Here is a 19,328-nt window from a genome sequence, read left to right on the forward strand (position 1 = left end):
GAAGTCAGCGGTGCATGGTTTCATGAACAACCTCCAAGTAGCCCGACTTTCCAAACTATTCAGCGCAGCGTATGTGCTATGAGTCATCGTCCTTGTCGTCCGCTCATCTGCGCGGTTTTGCATTCATGAACAACCAACTAGCCCGCACTTCTGCCTTTGCAAACAATAGAAGCGGTAGAGGTGTCAGCCCAGCGTATTAGATGATTTAATGTAAGCGATTAATTACGCATTCTAAATAGGGAGGAAAGTTTTCTTAAACTCCAATGTTTCCTGAGATCTGTTTGCATTTCCATTTCGTAGCCCTAGATCGGTGCTAGTGACTATTTGGAACGTGCTTGCTTTGGGGGATTCCCCTAAATACTTAGTGATGCCTGCTTCATTTTCTGCAGACGCCTTAACCGCGCCATCAGGGGAGGAATGTAGGAGTGCGTGAAATCAGGGGTGAATGCTCAGGGGCAATGGCTGAAAGCTCAAAAAATAGGCAAATCTCATTTTTGCCTAATAATGATTCTAATTGTTCTTCCGTTATGTAATAAGCTTTATGCTGCAAGCTGTTACAGAAGTGCCTATCGGAAAAGCATAACTTCCATTAGGTTTATTAGTCCGGACGAAAATACTGACTAATGATCAGATAATCTATAATTGGCTGTCAGTTTCGATTGCCAGTGACGAGCGAGATCGAGAAGTCTCCCTCAGATATACAAGCGGAAGTCCTAGTAGAAACAAATAACGAATAACGATAAGAAACAAGAAACGAATAACGAAATAACGATTTCCACTCTTGCAAATAACGATATACTGCAACCTTCGAATCGGCGAAGCACCTAGCTGATGCAAATCGTCACTATAGGAACTCTACTTGAAGGGTCATGACGAGGCCACATCGTCTAAATGGAGACAGTTTAGCGGGAGAGGAATCGAAGCTGAGGATTCATTGTCATTGGAATGCCTTACCCGTGAGCTACCGCGTCAGTGAAAAAAAGCCGCGAGAACCACAGTACGGAAATCAATAGAGACATTTAGTGTAGCGTATGGACTCTTTCGTACGATAAACGCCAGCAAATTACCGGACGTGACTCCGTGTGTCGCATCGGCGCTTTTAGTTGACCGTACGAAAACACGAACGCAAGTTGCAGTGGCGACATCTAGTTTTCAAACAAGAGGATAACACAATACGCATTACAAACTACAAATTTCACTTTGCGTAAAGGTTTGTATTGTCATTATGGCGCGTACCATTCACAACTTTTATTCCCACTAATGAGAGTATAAGCAGTCAAGCCAAGGCAATCTACTTCATGGTTTTGCCATGCCAACAAAACAACGACATTAGACAACCTTAGGGAGTACTCAGCCGCAGAGTAAAATGAAAAAGAAATAAATAAAAGCAGAACGTATAAATTACTGTTTATGATGAAGGTTACATGAGACAAAGCGAAAGCTCCGTGTGCCATTTATAGACATGAGCGCGCCCAAAATCACGCTAACGAAGACAACTTCACACTGAAGCGGACGACCTGGACGCCACCATCTTGCCAACTCTATTTCCCCATCGTACTTTCCTCCCTTCTTTTACGGTGCGGTTGAGGTGTTCACAGAAACAAGGGTGACAGATACTGTGCCTTTCCGGTCATGTGAACCAATTATTATTATGATTATCTCATTCTCGGCTATCGTTTAGCGCATACGCAGTGTGCATCACGATATTTTTGGGATGCGCTTTTTCTCTGCGTTTGTTTGTGTATGCTATAATAAATGTCTCTAATATGACATTGTAAATCAGGGGAAAGGCTCATACCGTCAACAACATCACCGCTCAGAACAAAATGAGGCCGTCAGCAACACGCATGGCGGCACCAGAAGGATAATGACAACATTAGCGCACGAACAGGGCACATCAATCTCTTTTTTTCAACCTATGTAAGATGCACATAAAGGCGGAATTATGACAATCAATAGGTTAGCCATTCGTGCACCAGAGGACATTCGTAAGCCTTCATGCAGTGCAGGCTATTAGTCATGCCTGGGGCAAACGGTGGTTATTAATGCCTACTGGTCTAGATGAAAAGCTTCATACTTCACTACGCATCACCTCCACTTTTTCAGTCTGAAAAGGAAACGGGCACCGCGTCTCAAAGAGTGCAAGACTCAAAACGTTTCTACAGGCGAACGACAAGAATACGAGAGCAGAACATTCCGACATATTGGCTCATTTCAGGGAACGAAGTTTCACGACGACGTGTTTGATACTGGTAGAGTTTGCTTCGTAAATTGTTGCCTCTATTCACGAAGTAAACAAATGCTTCATTTAGTGGCCAGTATACCTCCCACAGTGTCATTTCAAATATACCACGAATTGCTTTCGCAAGCGTATATTGCAATTCTGCTTTATATGTGGTCTCCTAAATTTATTTGCCTATTGAGCCAACTCCGCGCTGCATGAAAACCTACTAGTTTCTGTGGCATGGGCGGGAAAAAAATGCAGTCTTTGAAATTACCGGCGCTCTTTTCGGTACCACGTGTCGGCCGTCAGAAAACGGAAACCATCTCAACTAAAGAACTGGAAGACTAACATTTGATAGCGAACTTGATAACTTCCAGTTTAGGCACCTATTTGTGTTAGCGCTTGAAGCGGTCTGTGATAAAAACATCAGTTTTACATTTTCCAAAATGCCATTACTGTCGGTTTTACGTGTAAGAGGACATGGCATTCTGACATGCTCAGCTTTACAACAAAGTCTTTACTGCTGATCAACACAAATAAAATGTTATTTTACTTCGGTGTTGCTAATACTTGGCCATAGAAATGACTACAAATCACTGCAAACTTGGCTAGTCCTACGCCCTTTTGCAAGGCATTATATGTAGCGAGTGCATTGCGTTATTACAGTTAACAGAAATATACAGAGGAAAAAAAAAACATTCCATTTGACGAGCAGCAAGGCATTAGATTACAAACATTGTACGGTAACACTGATCATGTAAGAAAAATATGCGAAAAAATGAACCACTGACACAAGATTATAATGCAGGCGACATCAACAGGGCAGACAATTTGTGCACAGCATTGACACCCGTAGCTGCGCACTTTTGAGACCTGTCAATACGCCTTCAGTGTAAGGTAATGAATATACGCTTTTGCGCTGAGACAGGAAACATCTGACCATTAGGTCGCGATATAACTAAGTGGATCCTGCTAGGAAACGTTTCCAAATTGCTACGGGCAGTTTTACAAAATTTTGGCTTAAAGTACTTGGGCACAATGAAGCGCACTGAAGATGTAGATATATGTCGCAGGCTTTCCTTCGACGAGTGTAAGGATACGGAAACGTTTCCAAATTGCTACGGGCAGTTTTACAAAACTTTGGCTTAAAGTGCTTAATCCTTACACTCGTCGAAGGAAAGCCTGCGACATATATCTACATCTTCAGTGCGCTTCATTGTGCTTAAGTACTTTAAGCCAAAGTTTTGTAAAACTGCCCGTAGCAATTTGGAAACGTTTCCTAGCAGGATCCACTTAGTTATATCGCGACCTAATGGTCAGATGTTTCCTGTCTCAGCGCAAAAGCGTATATTCATTACCTTACACTGAAGGCGTATTGACAGGTCTCAAAAGTGCGCAGCTACGGGTGTCAATGCTGTGCACAAATTGTCTGCCCTGTTGATGTCGCCTGCATTATAATCTTGTGTCAGTGGTTCATTTTTTCGCATATTTTTCTTACATGATCAGTGTTACCGTACAATGTTTGTAATCTAATGCCTTGCTGCTCGTCAAATGGAATGTTTTTTTCTTCCTCTGTATATTTCTGTTAACTGTAATAACGCAATGCACTCGCTACATATAATGCCTTGCAAAAGGGCGTAGGACTAGCCAAGTTTGCAGTGATTTGTAGTCATTTCTATGGCCAAGTATTAGCAACACCGAAGTAAAATAACATTTTATTTGTGTTGATCAGCAGTAAAGACTTTGCATAATAACTTATGCTTGGTACCGTTTCTACAGTATGTTGTCATCACCTCTCGAAAGCTTTGTAGAAAGAGAGCGCAGGGATTTACTTCCTCCATGATTACCAGTGCTACCAAGGTTGCACTGGTAATCATGCACTGGCGCCTCACTGCATCCAGCGTAGAATTCTTTCTCATAAGTTACAAACGGTATCCCCGGTGACAATAGATAGTTTTAGTTTACCGTGATCCGCGATCCGCCACCGCGACCCTCAACCACGCGTGGGCAGGGCGCACAAGCTGATTGGTCCCGGCGCGGCATGTCTATGTGCCGACATCCAGTATTTGGCACCATCTATTGGTGTCAAAGGAATCTGGACATGCGCAGTGGAACGCGCGCTGGCAGATCACGGTAAACTAAAACTCTCTAGTTTTAGAGAGTTTCGTTTACCGCGATCTGCCACGGCGCGTTCCACTGCGCATGCTCAAATCCCCTTCACCCCGATAGATGGCGCTACATTCTGGAAATTGACACATAGACCTACCGCGTCGGGACCAATCAGCTCCTACGCATCGTCCGCGCATGATAGAGGGTCACGGTGCCGCATCTCGGATCACGCAATACTAAATTTCTCTAACAGAGTGTTTTAGCGTACCATGATCTGTGATCTGTCAATGTGGCCCGCTATCGCGCGCGGCCAGTGCGTGCGCGATGGTCCCGATGCGGCAGCTGTGTGCCGACTTCCAGCATGTGGCGCCATCTAGCGCCTTCAAGGTGATCTGAGCATGCGCAATGTGAATCGCGCGGCGGCAGATCACAGTAAGGCATCGCGGATCGCGCTATGCTAAAGCTCTATATTATGTTATGCCACATGCACACAAACAGAAGATAAGTAACTGAAAAAAAAACTTTCTGACCTAAATGAAATACGAAAGTAGTGTTTACATTTTTTTTATTTATAGGATATAAAGTCCCAAAGCAACTCAGGCTATGATGGCCGACGTAGTGGAGGGCCGCAGATGGTTTCGATTACCTATGCAGTGCTATCGCACAGTACAGGAGCGCCTTTCATTGAAAAACAGGCCGCGGTGGCCGGGATTTGTCCTGGAGTCCTTAGCTTTAACAGTCAAGCGCCCTAACCATCGAGTCACCACGCCGAAGCAGAAATAAAAAGGCAATGCACAGTGAACAGTACGAAGGTTAACTATGAATGCGTTCTCTTACGCAACATTTAAAAAGTGAAAATTGGCGTCTCCGGCGGATTTCTTAGCATTAGTATTTGCAAATTTTGTTCACATCAAGAGAGGGTACGTGTCCGAAAATAACCCTGCCCCACTTATTTAGAAAAGCGTGTAATCAATCGGTGTAAATAACAACCTTTATTTTCGTCACAAGGGAGGCGTTACTGCTATGCTTCGACATCTGCACCAGAGGAATTGAAGAGGCCGACCATCCGTGTTTCTGTAACGCGTCCGCAGTACGACATGTTGCGGATGTGGGTCTTCCTAACGTCCTTTATTTTCGCAAGCCGATGCTCGTTTTTCAGATTTTGCCACTCTATTCGTCAGGAGTTTAGAAAAGCCGTAAAAGTGGGCCTCAAAGCGCATTATCGCGCGCCTCATTATGCCAACTGAGTATGCACATGAATGTTTTTTGTGATGTGCACGTCTTACATGTGTTTAAATTTAGTTTATGTGTAAACGGCACCGGAGAATGCCAAGTTGAGGGTGCAATGGCCCCTATCATCACTGGTTACAATCAGCGAAAGAGAATGCGCTGCCTCTGATCCCTTTGGGACTGAGGCGCTCACTCACCGAGTCCTCCTTGAGGATCTGGGGCAGGCGTGCGATGGCGTGCTTAGTTAGAGCGGGGATGTGTGGGTGCTCAACTTGGATGTTACAGTGCTGGCCACGAAAGTCCTCGTCTCCGGAGCGCGTCAGCGACACCACCTCGAGACACTGGTCGTAGTCACCGTAGTCCGACATGGTCACGTCCAGGATGCCCGACGGCGGGCGCCCGATGGAGTCCAGCACTGCGGTTGCCACATGGAAGCAAGGGGGCATAACGGAACAGTTGGTCGTCACAGGCTATGGACTGATACGCGCGGCGCAAAATGTAATGTGCAAAGCAGTATTTTCAAGAAGCAAACAAAAAGCACTCTTGCGGTCGTTTCACATCACTGGGCTACGTATAATCTATTTCATATACCAGGCGCGTTTTTGAATACTTCAGGCGTATTTGAAATCACTGAATAAGTATAGAAAACTAAGAAAGCGGATGCATGTGTGGCTAAATAATTATGCGGGACGCTTAAACTCCGCCACTGTGAATATGCCGCGATAGAGTTTAGGGTTAAAGCGGTTAATGTTATATTAAAGGGTTAAAGTTAACCGTATGATAGATCGTGGGACAGAAGTCCCACCTTACGTGCTTGCTTTTTAAAACAATCAAAACGCAATACTGCATTTGTGGCAGGGCTCCCTCACTGAGGCTTTAAGAAAAACATTCAGTGCATTATTCTGCACTTAAGGAAATATGGCGTCTTGAATAAATTCGATTTTGCTTTCTTCACTTTTTGTTCACACTTCGTCCCTTTTTTCCCGTTTCTGAAGCTGCGTGAACTACAATAAGATTCCTGATAAGTGACCTTACCTATTTTTCAAATGCAGCAAAGTTCAGAGAAAAAGGAGTGGTATAAGTTTTCATTTGCTTTCGAAAATAATGATGCATGTATTGTTATTGCTGCAGTGGTGCGTTTTTACGCCAGTAATTTAGGGTTACGTACACGAATATCACGCTAAAGCTGAATGCCATGATTTATGTTTTTTTTTTTTTGCGTAGGATAACGAAAATGCCTGATCCTAGAGGAAACCTCGGTGATAGATTTTTGTTTGAGCGGACAAGCGAAACAATAGGACCGAGGACAACTGCGGTGGTTCTGACGACAAAGACTTTGAGCTTGGAAGCGGTTAGAACAGCGAAGAGGACGAGGTTTCGCCTCCATTGCTTGTTCCCACCACAAGCACGAAAGAAGTGCAGCGAGCCTTACTCAGGAAAAAAAAAAACAGAAAAAAGGCCGAGGAGCGCCAGATTATATTACAGCCGGCTAGCTGGGCATGCCAAAATTCATTGCGCAGATTGCGCAGCACGATCGAAGCACGATCGTGCTTTAATTGATGCTGTATTTATGCCTGAAGTGGATGGTTGGACATACTCTACATCATATCAAGACTATTTTCATATGGTATTTGGTTGTTTTCATGATAACTGTTCCAGAAAAACTTTCGTCATAAAAAACTCATTTATTAATTTATCCCTTTAAAAAAGGCTAAAAGGGGCATTTAATGGTGAAAGCGGGGCATCAAATGCTCCACTTTAACCAAGCCGTAAAAACTTGCCTTCGGGGCCTAAGACCCTGACTGGGCATCCAAGAGCACAATAAGGTTGATTCGTATTCCACCTTCCCACCTCAAATATGAGCAACCCGAGTTGGCAGCTCCTCCCAACTTTCTCATATCGATAGTTCTTGTTAAGTCGCATCAACCATCGAATAATGAGCGCTCGGCCATGTTAGCTGCCCGCTACCACCTGCCAACGCCATGCTTGTGATCTTTCTCTCACAACGCCGACAGCGCCGACACCGGATTTTGTAAGTAGCGAGGCCTTCAACGCTGTCTCGTCAAACGGCTGCCATGTAACTGGTTCTCAGTGCACTCGAAACACTTTGAATACAGTGGATTCGCGGAGAACTTAAGCCCTTTTCTTGGACGTTTTGCCTAAAATTGCACCTGCATCGCCTAGAGTAAAAGCGGCATGTCTATAAATCCGCATCTCAGAATCAGGTTTTGGGCTTGATTGGTAAGCATGAGTCCGGCGGATAGAAGAGCGGTAAAGGCGTCCAAAGCGCTTCCCACTTCGGCTGCGTTGGCACTAGCCGCGAACCGCACGGTGCTACGATTATTTTTAGCTTTCCCTGATAAACGTCCACCAGAGGCTGGAGATTAAACCAAAAAGCTTTGACAACACACGGCATCACCTCGATCCTTTCAACTCGTCGAGGAAAGCAAGAATGAAAACAAGCACAATAAATGATTCAAAGCTGCACTTGGGTAATAATGCGCAGGAACGTTTCATCACATCGCATCGCATCACATAATTTTATTATAGAGCCCCGATTTGGGGGTATTGCGTGAGGGCTGCATACATTTATAAACAATCCCATATGCAAAAAATATTATCGGTTAAATATGCCGATGTGGTGTGGAAGGCCGTTGCAGTGTATTGCTGAGAGAGGAAAAAGTGAAGCAGCAAGCATTGCAGTGTGAACACGTGGAGGCGGAATTTGCAGGCGATGACCAATGTGGAATGAGATACGTGCTGGAGGGCTGATGTAGGGCGGAATATATAGTGAACTGTGAAAAAAAAAAAACAAACAAACAAACTGCGGGACAAGCACTTACTGGCGATTCGACGACGACGACAAGGAAGACTTGTGAGACTGTACTTCACTTTGAAGATGATATACTGTCATTCTACGAATAGCCCGAATAGTGAAATGGCTCGACTTTTGAGATGACTGAACAGACGTTATCGGATAAACTGGGGACATTTTATGCCAGGGACTTGTATATAAAACGTTTTGCTTTTGGTGGCGCGTGGAGCAAGTGCCGTTTTTAAAAAACCAAGGGCTCTGCTACATGATGAGAGTATGTTTGTGACATGCTCATTCCAGGTTGGACCTTCACACAAGCTCACGACTAGGTATCAGTAATAATAAACAAATTAAACCGCGATGCCTCGGATTAAGTAAGGGAAGAAACAGAGTTGCGTTCGCAGTGAAGTAACATGGGTTCCGATAAAAACGTCACCGCAAAAAAATGTCCCCAGAAAAAAAGTCCCCGGATGAAATGTCCCCGGCAAAACTTCCCCAGAACAAACATACCCGGAAAAAAAAGCCGCTTTTTGCTAAGTAGGAAAAAAAATGTCCCTAAACGGGTGAAGTCATATGTATCGAAACATGAATTTTTCGCCTGGCCTGGAGCTCCGCTTCTAAGAGATGAGTAGCTTCGAAAAAAGGTGTTTGACCAAACACAGTGGGAAAAACAGCCGCAAGCGATATTTTACACGATGAACTAGCAAGAGGACACTAAAGACGACGCGCCTGTTTGTTTTTTGACCTTGCATCTCCTTTTATAATTTTAGCTTGAACCTGTTTTGATTTTTTTGTTTGTTTTTCGACATGCTTTCTCGTTACACGAGCTGTAGCTCCTCATTTTGCTATAAAGACGTAGACTATGATTCTACATGGTGAGTTTCAATGATACATGTTCATGCGGGGCGTTCACAAAAAAAAAAAGGAAAAAAAAAGGACGATGTCAGCGGAAAAGAGTGACCAAGGGCAAGTGCGCATCCGGATCTGAGTATATGCATACCTGAGCTTCAACGCGCCACTGATCGAAGTGTCGACTTGTAGTAGTAGTGTGCTCTTTCATGCCTTGACCTGCCCTGCATGATCGTGTTATGACCTGGTACTCCGGCAGCGGCCTCGTATTTGTCTTGTTTGCGCGCTGACCACCAGCTTCTAAGGCGGATGCTGGGAATGGTGGTTGAGAGTGGTCATCCTAATTTCCCTATCACCATCGATATGCAGACCATGGTCACCGGAACTGCTGACCCTCGTCGCTTAAAGATCTGCGAGGGTGTTTCAGCAGCGCTATCTATTGTTAGCGGTTACTCAAGACTACTCATCAGGCATCCAGCCCCTATAGAATAATTACATATATGTTCAAAGTCAGCACAGAATGCTATGAACTCTTCATTTATTTGCCAAGTGAATTTTGGAAGGTTGTATTCTCTGGAAAACTTTTCGTTTTGGGGACCTTTTGTCTTAGGAGTCAGGGGACGTTTTTCCGGGGCCGAATCGAACTTACCGGGACGTTGTTTCCGCGGACGTTTTTACCTACACCCGAAGTGACATATGCTTGCATTTGTCGGGGGGGGGGGTTAGTTATGTGCCATTGGCTAAACCAGTTTAATACATAGTAAAGGTGGTTTTCGAGAGAGAGCTTCAGACGTGTTAGTATCCATGCGATGGACAACGCAGGTATTGGAAAACATGGGGATGTTAGAGGAAACGCGTGGGTAACATGTTTATATCAAAAACAAAAAGGGACGAACCAGAGACAGGAGCGCCTGATGTTACTGGAAGGGAATTAGAAGCTTGGTTATAGACATTCACGAACTGGGAGCAGTGTGCTAAAAATTCTTTTAACTATGCTTATAAAGAAGGTGGAAATTTAAATGGGAAATATTTAGTAGGAAGTGTTTGCGAGGTACTTCTTCAAAATCCCTAGCGACGTCCATAACGAATGCGTTAGTCAGAACGTTATACTCGAGATTCATATTCAGAGTATGAAGGAAAGTGGCCAGTTGTGTTTCGCAGGATAAGCCCTTACGAAACCCGGGCTGAAAGTGATGAAAAAAGAAAACGGTTTGAGTCAAGAAATTCATTAATTCATAATAAAAGTCATGTTCTTCGATTTTGGACGATGCACTAGGCAATGAAATGGGAAGGTTGTTAAGAGGCCCATGAAAAGTATTGATTAAAATTAGAAAACGCTCACGAGCAATAGGTATCTCATCAGTGCTTTCCGCTACGCAAAAAGTATTAAGCTAGCTTCATTAGCACCGATCAAGTCGCCGATCGAAAATCATTTTCCCTCTCTCTCATCTCAACTCCGCGCTCGCCAGCGCGCAAGGAAAAATGAAGAGAACAAGTCGCGCGGGCGGTCTACCACGCCCCACTTCGCCTGTGTCATTTGCGAGCGTCCAATGAATTGGCGCATCAAACAAGCCGCGATGACATCATCGGGGAGGCTTGCGCGCAGGGATGTGTAGCCCCAGTCGGTTGCCAGCGGTTGCCAGAAGCAATTTTTAAAAACTATTTGTAAATTATAGGCTCCACGCAAAGCTTTCAAATTTGGCTCACACACTCACAAAGGCCATCTCTATGAATTTCTTGCATTAGATTATTCCCTAAAGCACCATTTCAGAGGCCACATAAGAGGTGTTTCTTCGTTGCCTGATATAAAGATGAAACGACGTCCCCACTTACTAACCTCTGGGTATGCTACTTGTACGAAGCTATTACACGAACAGCAGTCATGCGTATGACGCGGAGACGTGCTGAGTATTTTTAAGAAGTTAGAATGGATGTCATCATTAACAGCCTTATTAAAGTAATAGCAAAGAAATAACGCGAGGAAACACAAACTTGCCCTTTAACGCTACAGCGTCAAACTGTACCGGCGTTACTCGTGCTACATCAGACTACACCCCCCTCCTCCCCTTAGAGCTCCGTGTATGTTGTTTTAGGGTCATAGTAACACAGTTTTCGAGTGAAATTTTCCGAAGCGAGTCAAGAGGGTCCTTTCATCTCGAGCGGTAGTGAAACCTGGGGAAGTTGTAACAAGTAGCAGAGCCGGCACTGAGCCCGTGCTCGCAATGAGCGCATCAAGTGTGGTGCTGGACTGGTGTAGCGCGGACAAGAGGCAGCGACTGGCCATAGAATAGTGCCATGACGCAAGGGGTAAAGTTGGTAGTGAAAGAAACGAAGACGACAGCGTTGGCATAGGCACAATAGACGCTTTAAGCATGGCGAGGTTGCGTTACCGCACCCGCGCGCCGCCGTTACCCACACACAGTTTGGTCCAGGAACGGCCCGCCGTATATCTGTAGCGCGATACTCGGCAGTAATGTATCTGCGGCGGTGAGTCAGTGGTTATTGAGCTTTGCTGCAGAGTCGCAGTACTGCAATCGAACCCAGCCGCGACGGCACTGTTCTGGTAGGTGCGAAACGCAAAAGCCACCTGCTTGCTGTTTAAGGTCCAAATTTTTCCGAATTACCTCCTTCTTGTCTTTTTTGCCCCTCCTCGTTGGCTGAGTGGTTAGGATGTTCAATAGATAATCCGGAGGACGCGACGGTCGCCTTTCGACGGAGGCGGAACGCAGGGCGCCTATGTGTCATAAAAAATCCTAGTGTGTCCAAATTACCGGAGCCCTCCTCTGCAGCGCCCTGCATAGTCGGTGCTACTTTGGGACGTTAAACCCCGTATACCATACCATACCATACCATACCATACCATACCATACCATACCATACCATACCATACCATACCATACCATACCATACCATACCATACCATACCATACCATACCATACCATACCATCTTTCTTTTTAGAGCACAGCTTTTGCGCTCCCGTTCCTGGTTTGAGCGGTATCGGCGTAACCGGTGTGCAGAGGGCAGCCCACAAGGCCACCCTATCACAGGTGGAACTGACCATCCTGAGGCGCAAGATTACGCTGAGCCTCTCACATCCCGCTTTGGTCATCCAGAATACAGACGTCTAGGACAGTCTCACGAAGGGCAGCGTTGCGATTCTAAGGGGCCCTTAATGCTATCGCATACCACACTTTAAGGCGAAGCTTTAAAGGCTAATCTTTAAGTGTAGCCACCCCTATTGTAAATGACAAATGTAAATTCGGACACAATGTTCGGTTTGACTTCTGGCAGCTTTTCACGGTCATACACGACCTTACCATCTCGAACAGTTTCGTGAACGGCAGTGCAGGAATTCTTAGGAACCCCTTAACGCGATAGCGTTAAGGTGTCCCTCTAAATGAACTACCAATACTGATGAGACGTACGCAGAGGCCACAACAGAGCGACGGGAGTGGCTATGTACAGTACTCACGGATTGAAATAGGACACTCGGAGCGCGTGGCGTCGCTGCATGCAAGGCGGTGTGGTAAACAACAGGCCGGCTTATTGGCGACCGGAAGGAGCAGTTCTGCTTCTTAGATGTTCTCTCCCTCGCGCTATAGCACAATGCAGCACCTTGGTTTCATGAGCATCCACGGGCGGCGCTGCATGCAGCGACGGCCACGCGCTCCGAGTGTCCTATTTCAATCCGTGAGTACTGTACATCCGTGAAGGTCTGTCCGCATGCACTTATGCAGGTAGATAGCCATTGAACTATTTAACCCTTACGATGAAGCTGGTGAACTTTGTTCTGCAAGGTTGTGCAGCGGCTTGGGGGCAGTGGTTGTCTAGTTGTCGCCCACCCCGCTCACCAAACACTTCGTACACTTCGTGCGTCGCGCATCAGCAGCAAATATATCAACGCAGTGGTTAATAATGGGGGACTTCAATCTAGATATAAGAACAAACATGAACTTCATAGCAGTTATATGCGAAAAAATCGCGTTCCTCTCCCTCGCAAGTCCTCCCACGCGCTGTGATGACTTCATGAAACACTTGTACAGACCTCCTCCTTCAAAATCTTTCAGAACCAGCCATTGGTGAAAAAAGTAGAAAATATATCCCACCGTTTCTTCGGCCGCTAGGCTTCCTTAATCAGAATTAAGGAGTGGGAATGAAGTGTAACTTTAAGAACAAGTAGACAGAGAAGATAAAGTGACTCCACAACTACCTACACCTACACCGCTCTTTAAAATTGTTTGCCTTAATATAGCGCAAAATTCAAACGCGTCATATTACCGAGTATCATAATCGTCGGCCAGTTCATTTCATTCTCACATCCTTCTTTCACTCGTGGCACGTTTGAGGTGTCCACCGAGAAGTTATATTTACTGCATCTTTAATCTCATGAAAGCCAATGGCAAGCGGCTACAGTTGTGTGTGTCTAGAACAATACCTTTTGTGATGCCGTGTAGATCCGTATTCATAACGCCGCTATTGTACGTGACGAATGAAAACAGCGTTGTTTTAAGATGTAAAATCGCCGATATCGGAATATCACTTACAAGAAACATGAAACGAGAATTTTGAAGCCTCGTTTAAGTAGCGTCTTGTGCACTTCAGTAGCTGCTTGAGTACGGCTTGCACAGACACCGGAAAGACAATACTTTCGGATGAAGGCGGGTGAAAGCGTATAGCCCTTGAATGCATCCCTGGATTAAAAGTACCAAGATGGCTATCCGGGTTAAGATGTTGTGTGACAGCAAATAATTTTTCTTATGCATGCTCCGTTTTTTCCGTAAAGCCAGAAAGTCGGAGGATAATCCATGATTTCCAAGGACTGCAATGGTGACCTGCAGTGCATACAAATCGCTTGCAGCGGCGACAGTTAATCTGTAGTATGGTTTAGACACGCTGGTTAGTGCTTACATACTTTAACAAGAAATCCTGTGAATATGGTGCGACAGGTGCGATGCGGATGCCGTCGACGAAGCGCTGTTGAGGAAATAGAGTTAACGCCATAAAAAGGAGTAGGAGGAAGGAACATCGCGTGAAATTTATTCTGCTATTTCGTCAGCTAAACAGTGCCTCGTGGAAATAAAATCAGTTTTAGTCCGGTTTCTTTTCTCTGGCGAGTTAATTGAGGGCTTGAGAAGTGCTATGCTGTGCGTCCTTCTAAAGTGACGTGAAACGTAATGTAGAAGATGAGGACTGCCGTTCGTAACTTCGGGTTCTCATGAAAGTTTTCCTGCATTGACTTCCCTTCACTGAGAAGGCGCGCATTTAACACGCATCTCAACCAAAGCCACACCAGCAGCTGCTTCACGTTGATCAGGAATAACGATAGGCACTGAGCTGCGTAAAGGTATGGCAAGTTGGTGCCACATGCTCTCGTAAGAATGGGCGGTAAGGGAAGACAATGAAGAAAGAAAAAATGCAGGGGTTCAACTATCCTTCGACCGAGTTTCATGAACGCAAGCCGCCTGCCGCAGCCACAGTCGCTGCTGCCACTTCAATCTTCGCACGCTTCCTCGCTTGATAAGCTCGGGCAACGGAGCTAGCCCAAGCCTGGCTTCTCGTTGTTGAGGGGTCTGGGCAGCCTGTCTGGCTGTCTTTCCTCTGGCTTTAGCGTGAGTGGTTTCCGCCAAGTCGCCTGGTGGCTTCGCCCGGCACTACGCTCGCGGACATCGCTAGCACTCGACCAGATGGCGTACGTGTATGATCCATTTACCTAGGTTAAATGAAGGAGTGGCGCAGAAGGAACTTCAGGAGGATGACGATGTTTACTATACATCGCAAGAGTGGCCTGCCGTCGGAACGTGATGAAGACTGCGATGCTTACTGCACAGCGCAAGGGCGTGCTGTACTTTTACGCGAGGCGTGATCCTCTGCGGCGACAGCATAGTGTTGAACAGTCTTCCTATGATGACATTCATCAGTTTCCGGCGAGGCGTGATCGGCTGCGGCGATAGCATAGTCTTGAACACTGCCTGTGGCAATCATCATACAGTTATCATACACATATAATCATTCAGAATGCAGTTAATTCATCAGTAAGGCAAGGTTTCTTATGTTTCATTTGCTTTTTGCTGTATACCTCGAGCTGCTTTGTATAACAGTCACGAGAAATGCAAACATAAATGGTGTTAAGCTGCATGCCATAAAATGCTGGCTTATGCAGTCGACGTTGCGATCTTTCATGATGGCAAGGAAAGCGTGCTCGAGGCTGTTCGCCTTGCTAAAGTCTATTTGTAAGTGCACAGAAGCCCAGATGAACATTGAAAGCACTGGGCTTAAATATACTTAAGAAGAAAATGGCGAATGCCACTTTAAAGGCCTATTTTAGTTAACTGCACCGTCATTGACTTCGCTACTATCACCATTACCCTTATCACCAACTTCAGCCTTATTGTCATGGATACTATCATCGCTGTCACTAACTGCATCGTCATTGTCATCGCTATTATCATCCTTACGCTAGACAAGGAGAATCCCGATCTGTTTCTCAGGAGTATGGCGTAGTGTAGCTGTTTGCGCGTTAGCCTGGGGATCGAAGGGATGGCGGTCTGATTTACGGTGAAAACAATTTTTTTCTGGTGCCAGTGCAAAGAACGCTTTCTATTCACAATTTCTACGGACGCTACACTTGAGGTAAGAAAGTTGTGCCATATGGAGTGGAATATGGAACGTGACACCCGGAAGTTTGGCCGGTATATGCAGCGGACTACATTACGTGCAATAGGGGTGCTCCTTCAGTACCGGGATGTTCTGGACCGAACGAACTTGAGGTGATGAAAGATGAAACAAAGGTGTGGCAAGACCGCAGATTATCAGTCTTTGAGAGGGCTGCAGCTTGCAATGTTTTTCTGGTTACCAAGGCTTGGGCTTGACTATATATATATATATATATATATATATATATATATATATATATATATATATATATATATAATCATTATCAGCCTGATTATACCCACTGCAGGGCGAAGGACTCTCCCATATTTCTCCACTTAACCCAGTTCTGAGCTAGCTGCATCCACTTGACCCCTACGAACTTCTTAATCTCATCCGCCCACCTAACTTTCTGCGGCCCCCTGCTACGCTTTCCTTCTCTTGGAATCCAATTTGTTACCCTCAGCGACCATCGGTTATCATCTCTTCGCACTACATGTCCTGCCCATGACCATTTCTTCTTCTTAATTTCCACTAGAATGTCGGTAACTTGAGTTATTTCTCTGACCCACTCTGCACGCTTCCTATCTCTTAATGTTACCCCTACCATTTTTCGTTCCATAGCCCTCTGGGTTGTCCCCAACTTAAGTAGAACTCTCTTGGTTAGCCTCCACGTTTCAGCCCCAGAGGTGAGTACAGGCAAGATGCAACTGTTTTATACTTTCCTCTTGAGCGATACCGGTAAGCTGCTAGTCATAATCTGCGAGTGCTTGCCAAATGCGCTCCATCCCAATCTTATTCTTCTTGTTATTTCCTTTTCATGGTCCAGATCTGCGGTTACTACCTGTCCTAAGTAGACATATTCGCCTACTACTTCCAGTATTTCGCTATCTAATGTAAACTGCTGTTCCTTCCAGAGGCTGTTGAACATTACCTTAGTCTTCTGCATATTGATTTTCAAGCCTAACTTTCTACTTTTCCTATCTAGGTCATCTATTATTATTTGCAATTCATCCCCCGAGTTGCTTAGCAAGTCAATGTCATCAGCAAATCGCAGATTACTGAGGTATTCTCCATCTACCCTTATCCCTAACTGCTCCCATTCCAAGTCTCTGAATACGTCCTCTAAACAAGCTGTGAATAGTACTGGGGAGATCGTGTCTCCTTGCCTAACACCTTTCTTTATGGGAATTTTGTTACTTTCTTTATGCAGAACTATGGTTGCTGTGCAGCCACTATATATATCTTCCAGCGCTTTCACGTACGGCTCGTCTACCCCCTGATTTCGCAATGCCTGCATTACCGCCGAGGTTTCAACTGAGTCAAATGCTTTTTCGTAATCAATGAATGAATGAACGAATTCATTCATTCATTCATTCATTGATTCACACACATATATATATATAAAGCAAATGATGTTCATGTCATGTATTTTAAAGATGCATCGTGTACTTGTTTCCTGTATTTGTCTGGAATTCCAGTTGAAAGCAAATTACTTGCGCAAATTTGTTTCGCAGAGCGTGAGATGAAGGACTTGGTCTCTCTTGTTTATAAAGAAGGTTGTTGTCGCGCTTTTTCTTCCAGCGTGAACAAAATGAATGAATTCCTTCCTACTGCACTCAGGTATAAGAAATCACTACTGGATTTCTTGTACCTACATCCGGTGTCATCTGTTATAAGTTGACTCGGTATTATTGAGAAGTTGATGTGTCATTTAGAATACTGTGCGAATGTTTTTCATTGCACTTTTGGCCTGTTGTAACAAAAAAAAAATATTGTACGCCGACATAGTGGACACCACGATGCCCGGGCGCACCTGTTCAGAGGGTGGGGCACTATAGAAGCCCAGGAAAGGATGTACTGCAACAAGTCAAAAGGATGTCTGTAAGGTCTGCTGTTAAAACATTTTTTTTTCAGCTGCATTCTAACACCATTCCAGTGAAGACATTGCTTGGCAAAAAGGGATCTTCGTACCGTGGTGACAAACTGGTTGTTATGCAATGCAAAAAGCCTGAAACAGTTGAACATGCCTTAATTGATTGCTGGGAAGCCACCTTTTATTAGATAATCTAGAGCGTGCCCACACACAAAAAGAAAAGAAAAAAAAAAGAGAACTTCTCCTAACACCGCATGAAATTCGATACCGGTTGAAAGTGATGAAGGTAAATCGTTTAATATATGTTTATGGTCCTGGTCCTTCACAGCTAGTGAAAGAAAGGCCGTTCGTCATACAGATGCCAGTGTGCGTTCGAAACGTGACAACTTTATTGAAAATGTTTTGTTTATTAATGAAGTGTATAAGCCCAAAGCGAACCCCCCAACCCCATTGAGTAATTGAACCTTTTGATGACTCTGCACGTCCGAGGAAGTTTTAATAACACCAGCACTCTATTGGGGCGCTGATGCATTGTACGTAGTTATCTGCTTGCGCTGCTTTGAATAAAAAAGTCTAGAAAGAAAAAAATCGGCAACAGCACAGTGTTCTCGTGCATGGGAAGGAGATCTGCTTGTTCTGGCGTAAGTTATAAGCCCGGTCACGGTTACGTTTTTTGCGGAGCAGCTTTTGAGAGGCGCAGATTAAACTGATGCATGCGGAGTACCTAACTTATTGAGCAGATGAACGCTGGTTTGGTTTAGTTTATAGCGTTTAACGTCTGAAAGCAACTCCGGCTGTGATAGATGCCGTAGTGCAGGGTTCCGGAAATTTCGACTACTTGGGGTTTTTTTAGCGTACACTGGCATAACAAAGCATACGGGCGCCTTACTTTTCGCCTCCACGGAAAAAGGGTCGCCGCGGCCGGGATTCGATCCGGCGTCCTTGGGCCGAGTAGTCGAGCGCCTTAACCGGCGAACCACAGCGGCGGGGCGCCGATGAATATTTTGGCGAATGGTAGCAGTAGAGCTACATAGAGAGTTCGTGTGTGTGTGTGTGTGTGTGTGTGTGTGTGTGTGTGTGTGTGTGCGTGTGTGTGTATGTGCGTGCGTGCGTGCGTGCGAGTGCGAGTGCGCTTTTTCTGCTAGGTCACTTCTCGCAGAGGCAGACATTGTATTTATTTAATGGGATGAAGCGACCTCTCAAAGCGGTGTGAAATTCCGAGAAGCATATGTGTGTGCTGTCCGCGATTCGTTCTCGTGCTGCTATTGCTTCGACAGAAAGTACGCGTGTCACCGCAGCATCGCACGGCATGCATGCTCAGATTAGCATCTATCGGCTTCAGCACGGAATAGGTACGCTCGAGTGGGCAAAGTTACTGAGACGTAGATTTGCCCCACACGCACGTGCGTGGCCATGAAAAGAGGAGACGCGCCGCGCAACTCAAGCGCGAAAGCAAAGAGAAAAAAACTTGCAATCGCCAGAGAGGAAGGAAGGCTTTGAATAGAAAAAAAAAAATCGAAGTTTTAGCCAAGAGCAGTTGGAGTGCTAATCTGCGTTTTGAGGAGGAAAGGC

At 45.2% G+C, this 19,328-nt stretch overlaps 1 protein-coding gene across 1 annotated transcript in view; it reads right to left on the reverse strand.

Annotated features, from left to right (window-relative positions):
* Positions 1-19,328, reverse strand: part of LOC146183945 (nose resistant to fluoxetine protein 6-like) — a 213,659-nt gene that overhangs the window by 83,605 nt on the left and 110,726 nt on the right. The window contains exon 3 of the mRNA XM_084608773.1: positions 5,761-5,978. Within this exon, the coding sequence (XP_084464899.1) occupies positions 5,761-5,978 (218 nt within the window). The remainder of the gene's footprint in view (positions 1-5,760; positions 5,979-19,328) is intronic.

The sequence above is a fragment of the Amblyomma maculatum genome, chromosome 7 (assembly GCF_055883805.1).
Source record: "Amblyomma maculatum isolate TAMU_Amacu chromosome 7, ASM5588380v1, whole genome shotgun sequence".
Lineage (NCBI taxonomy): Eukaryota > Metazoa > Arthropoda > Arachnida > Ixodida > Ixodidae > Amblyomma > Amblyomma maculatum.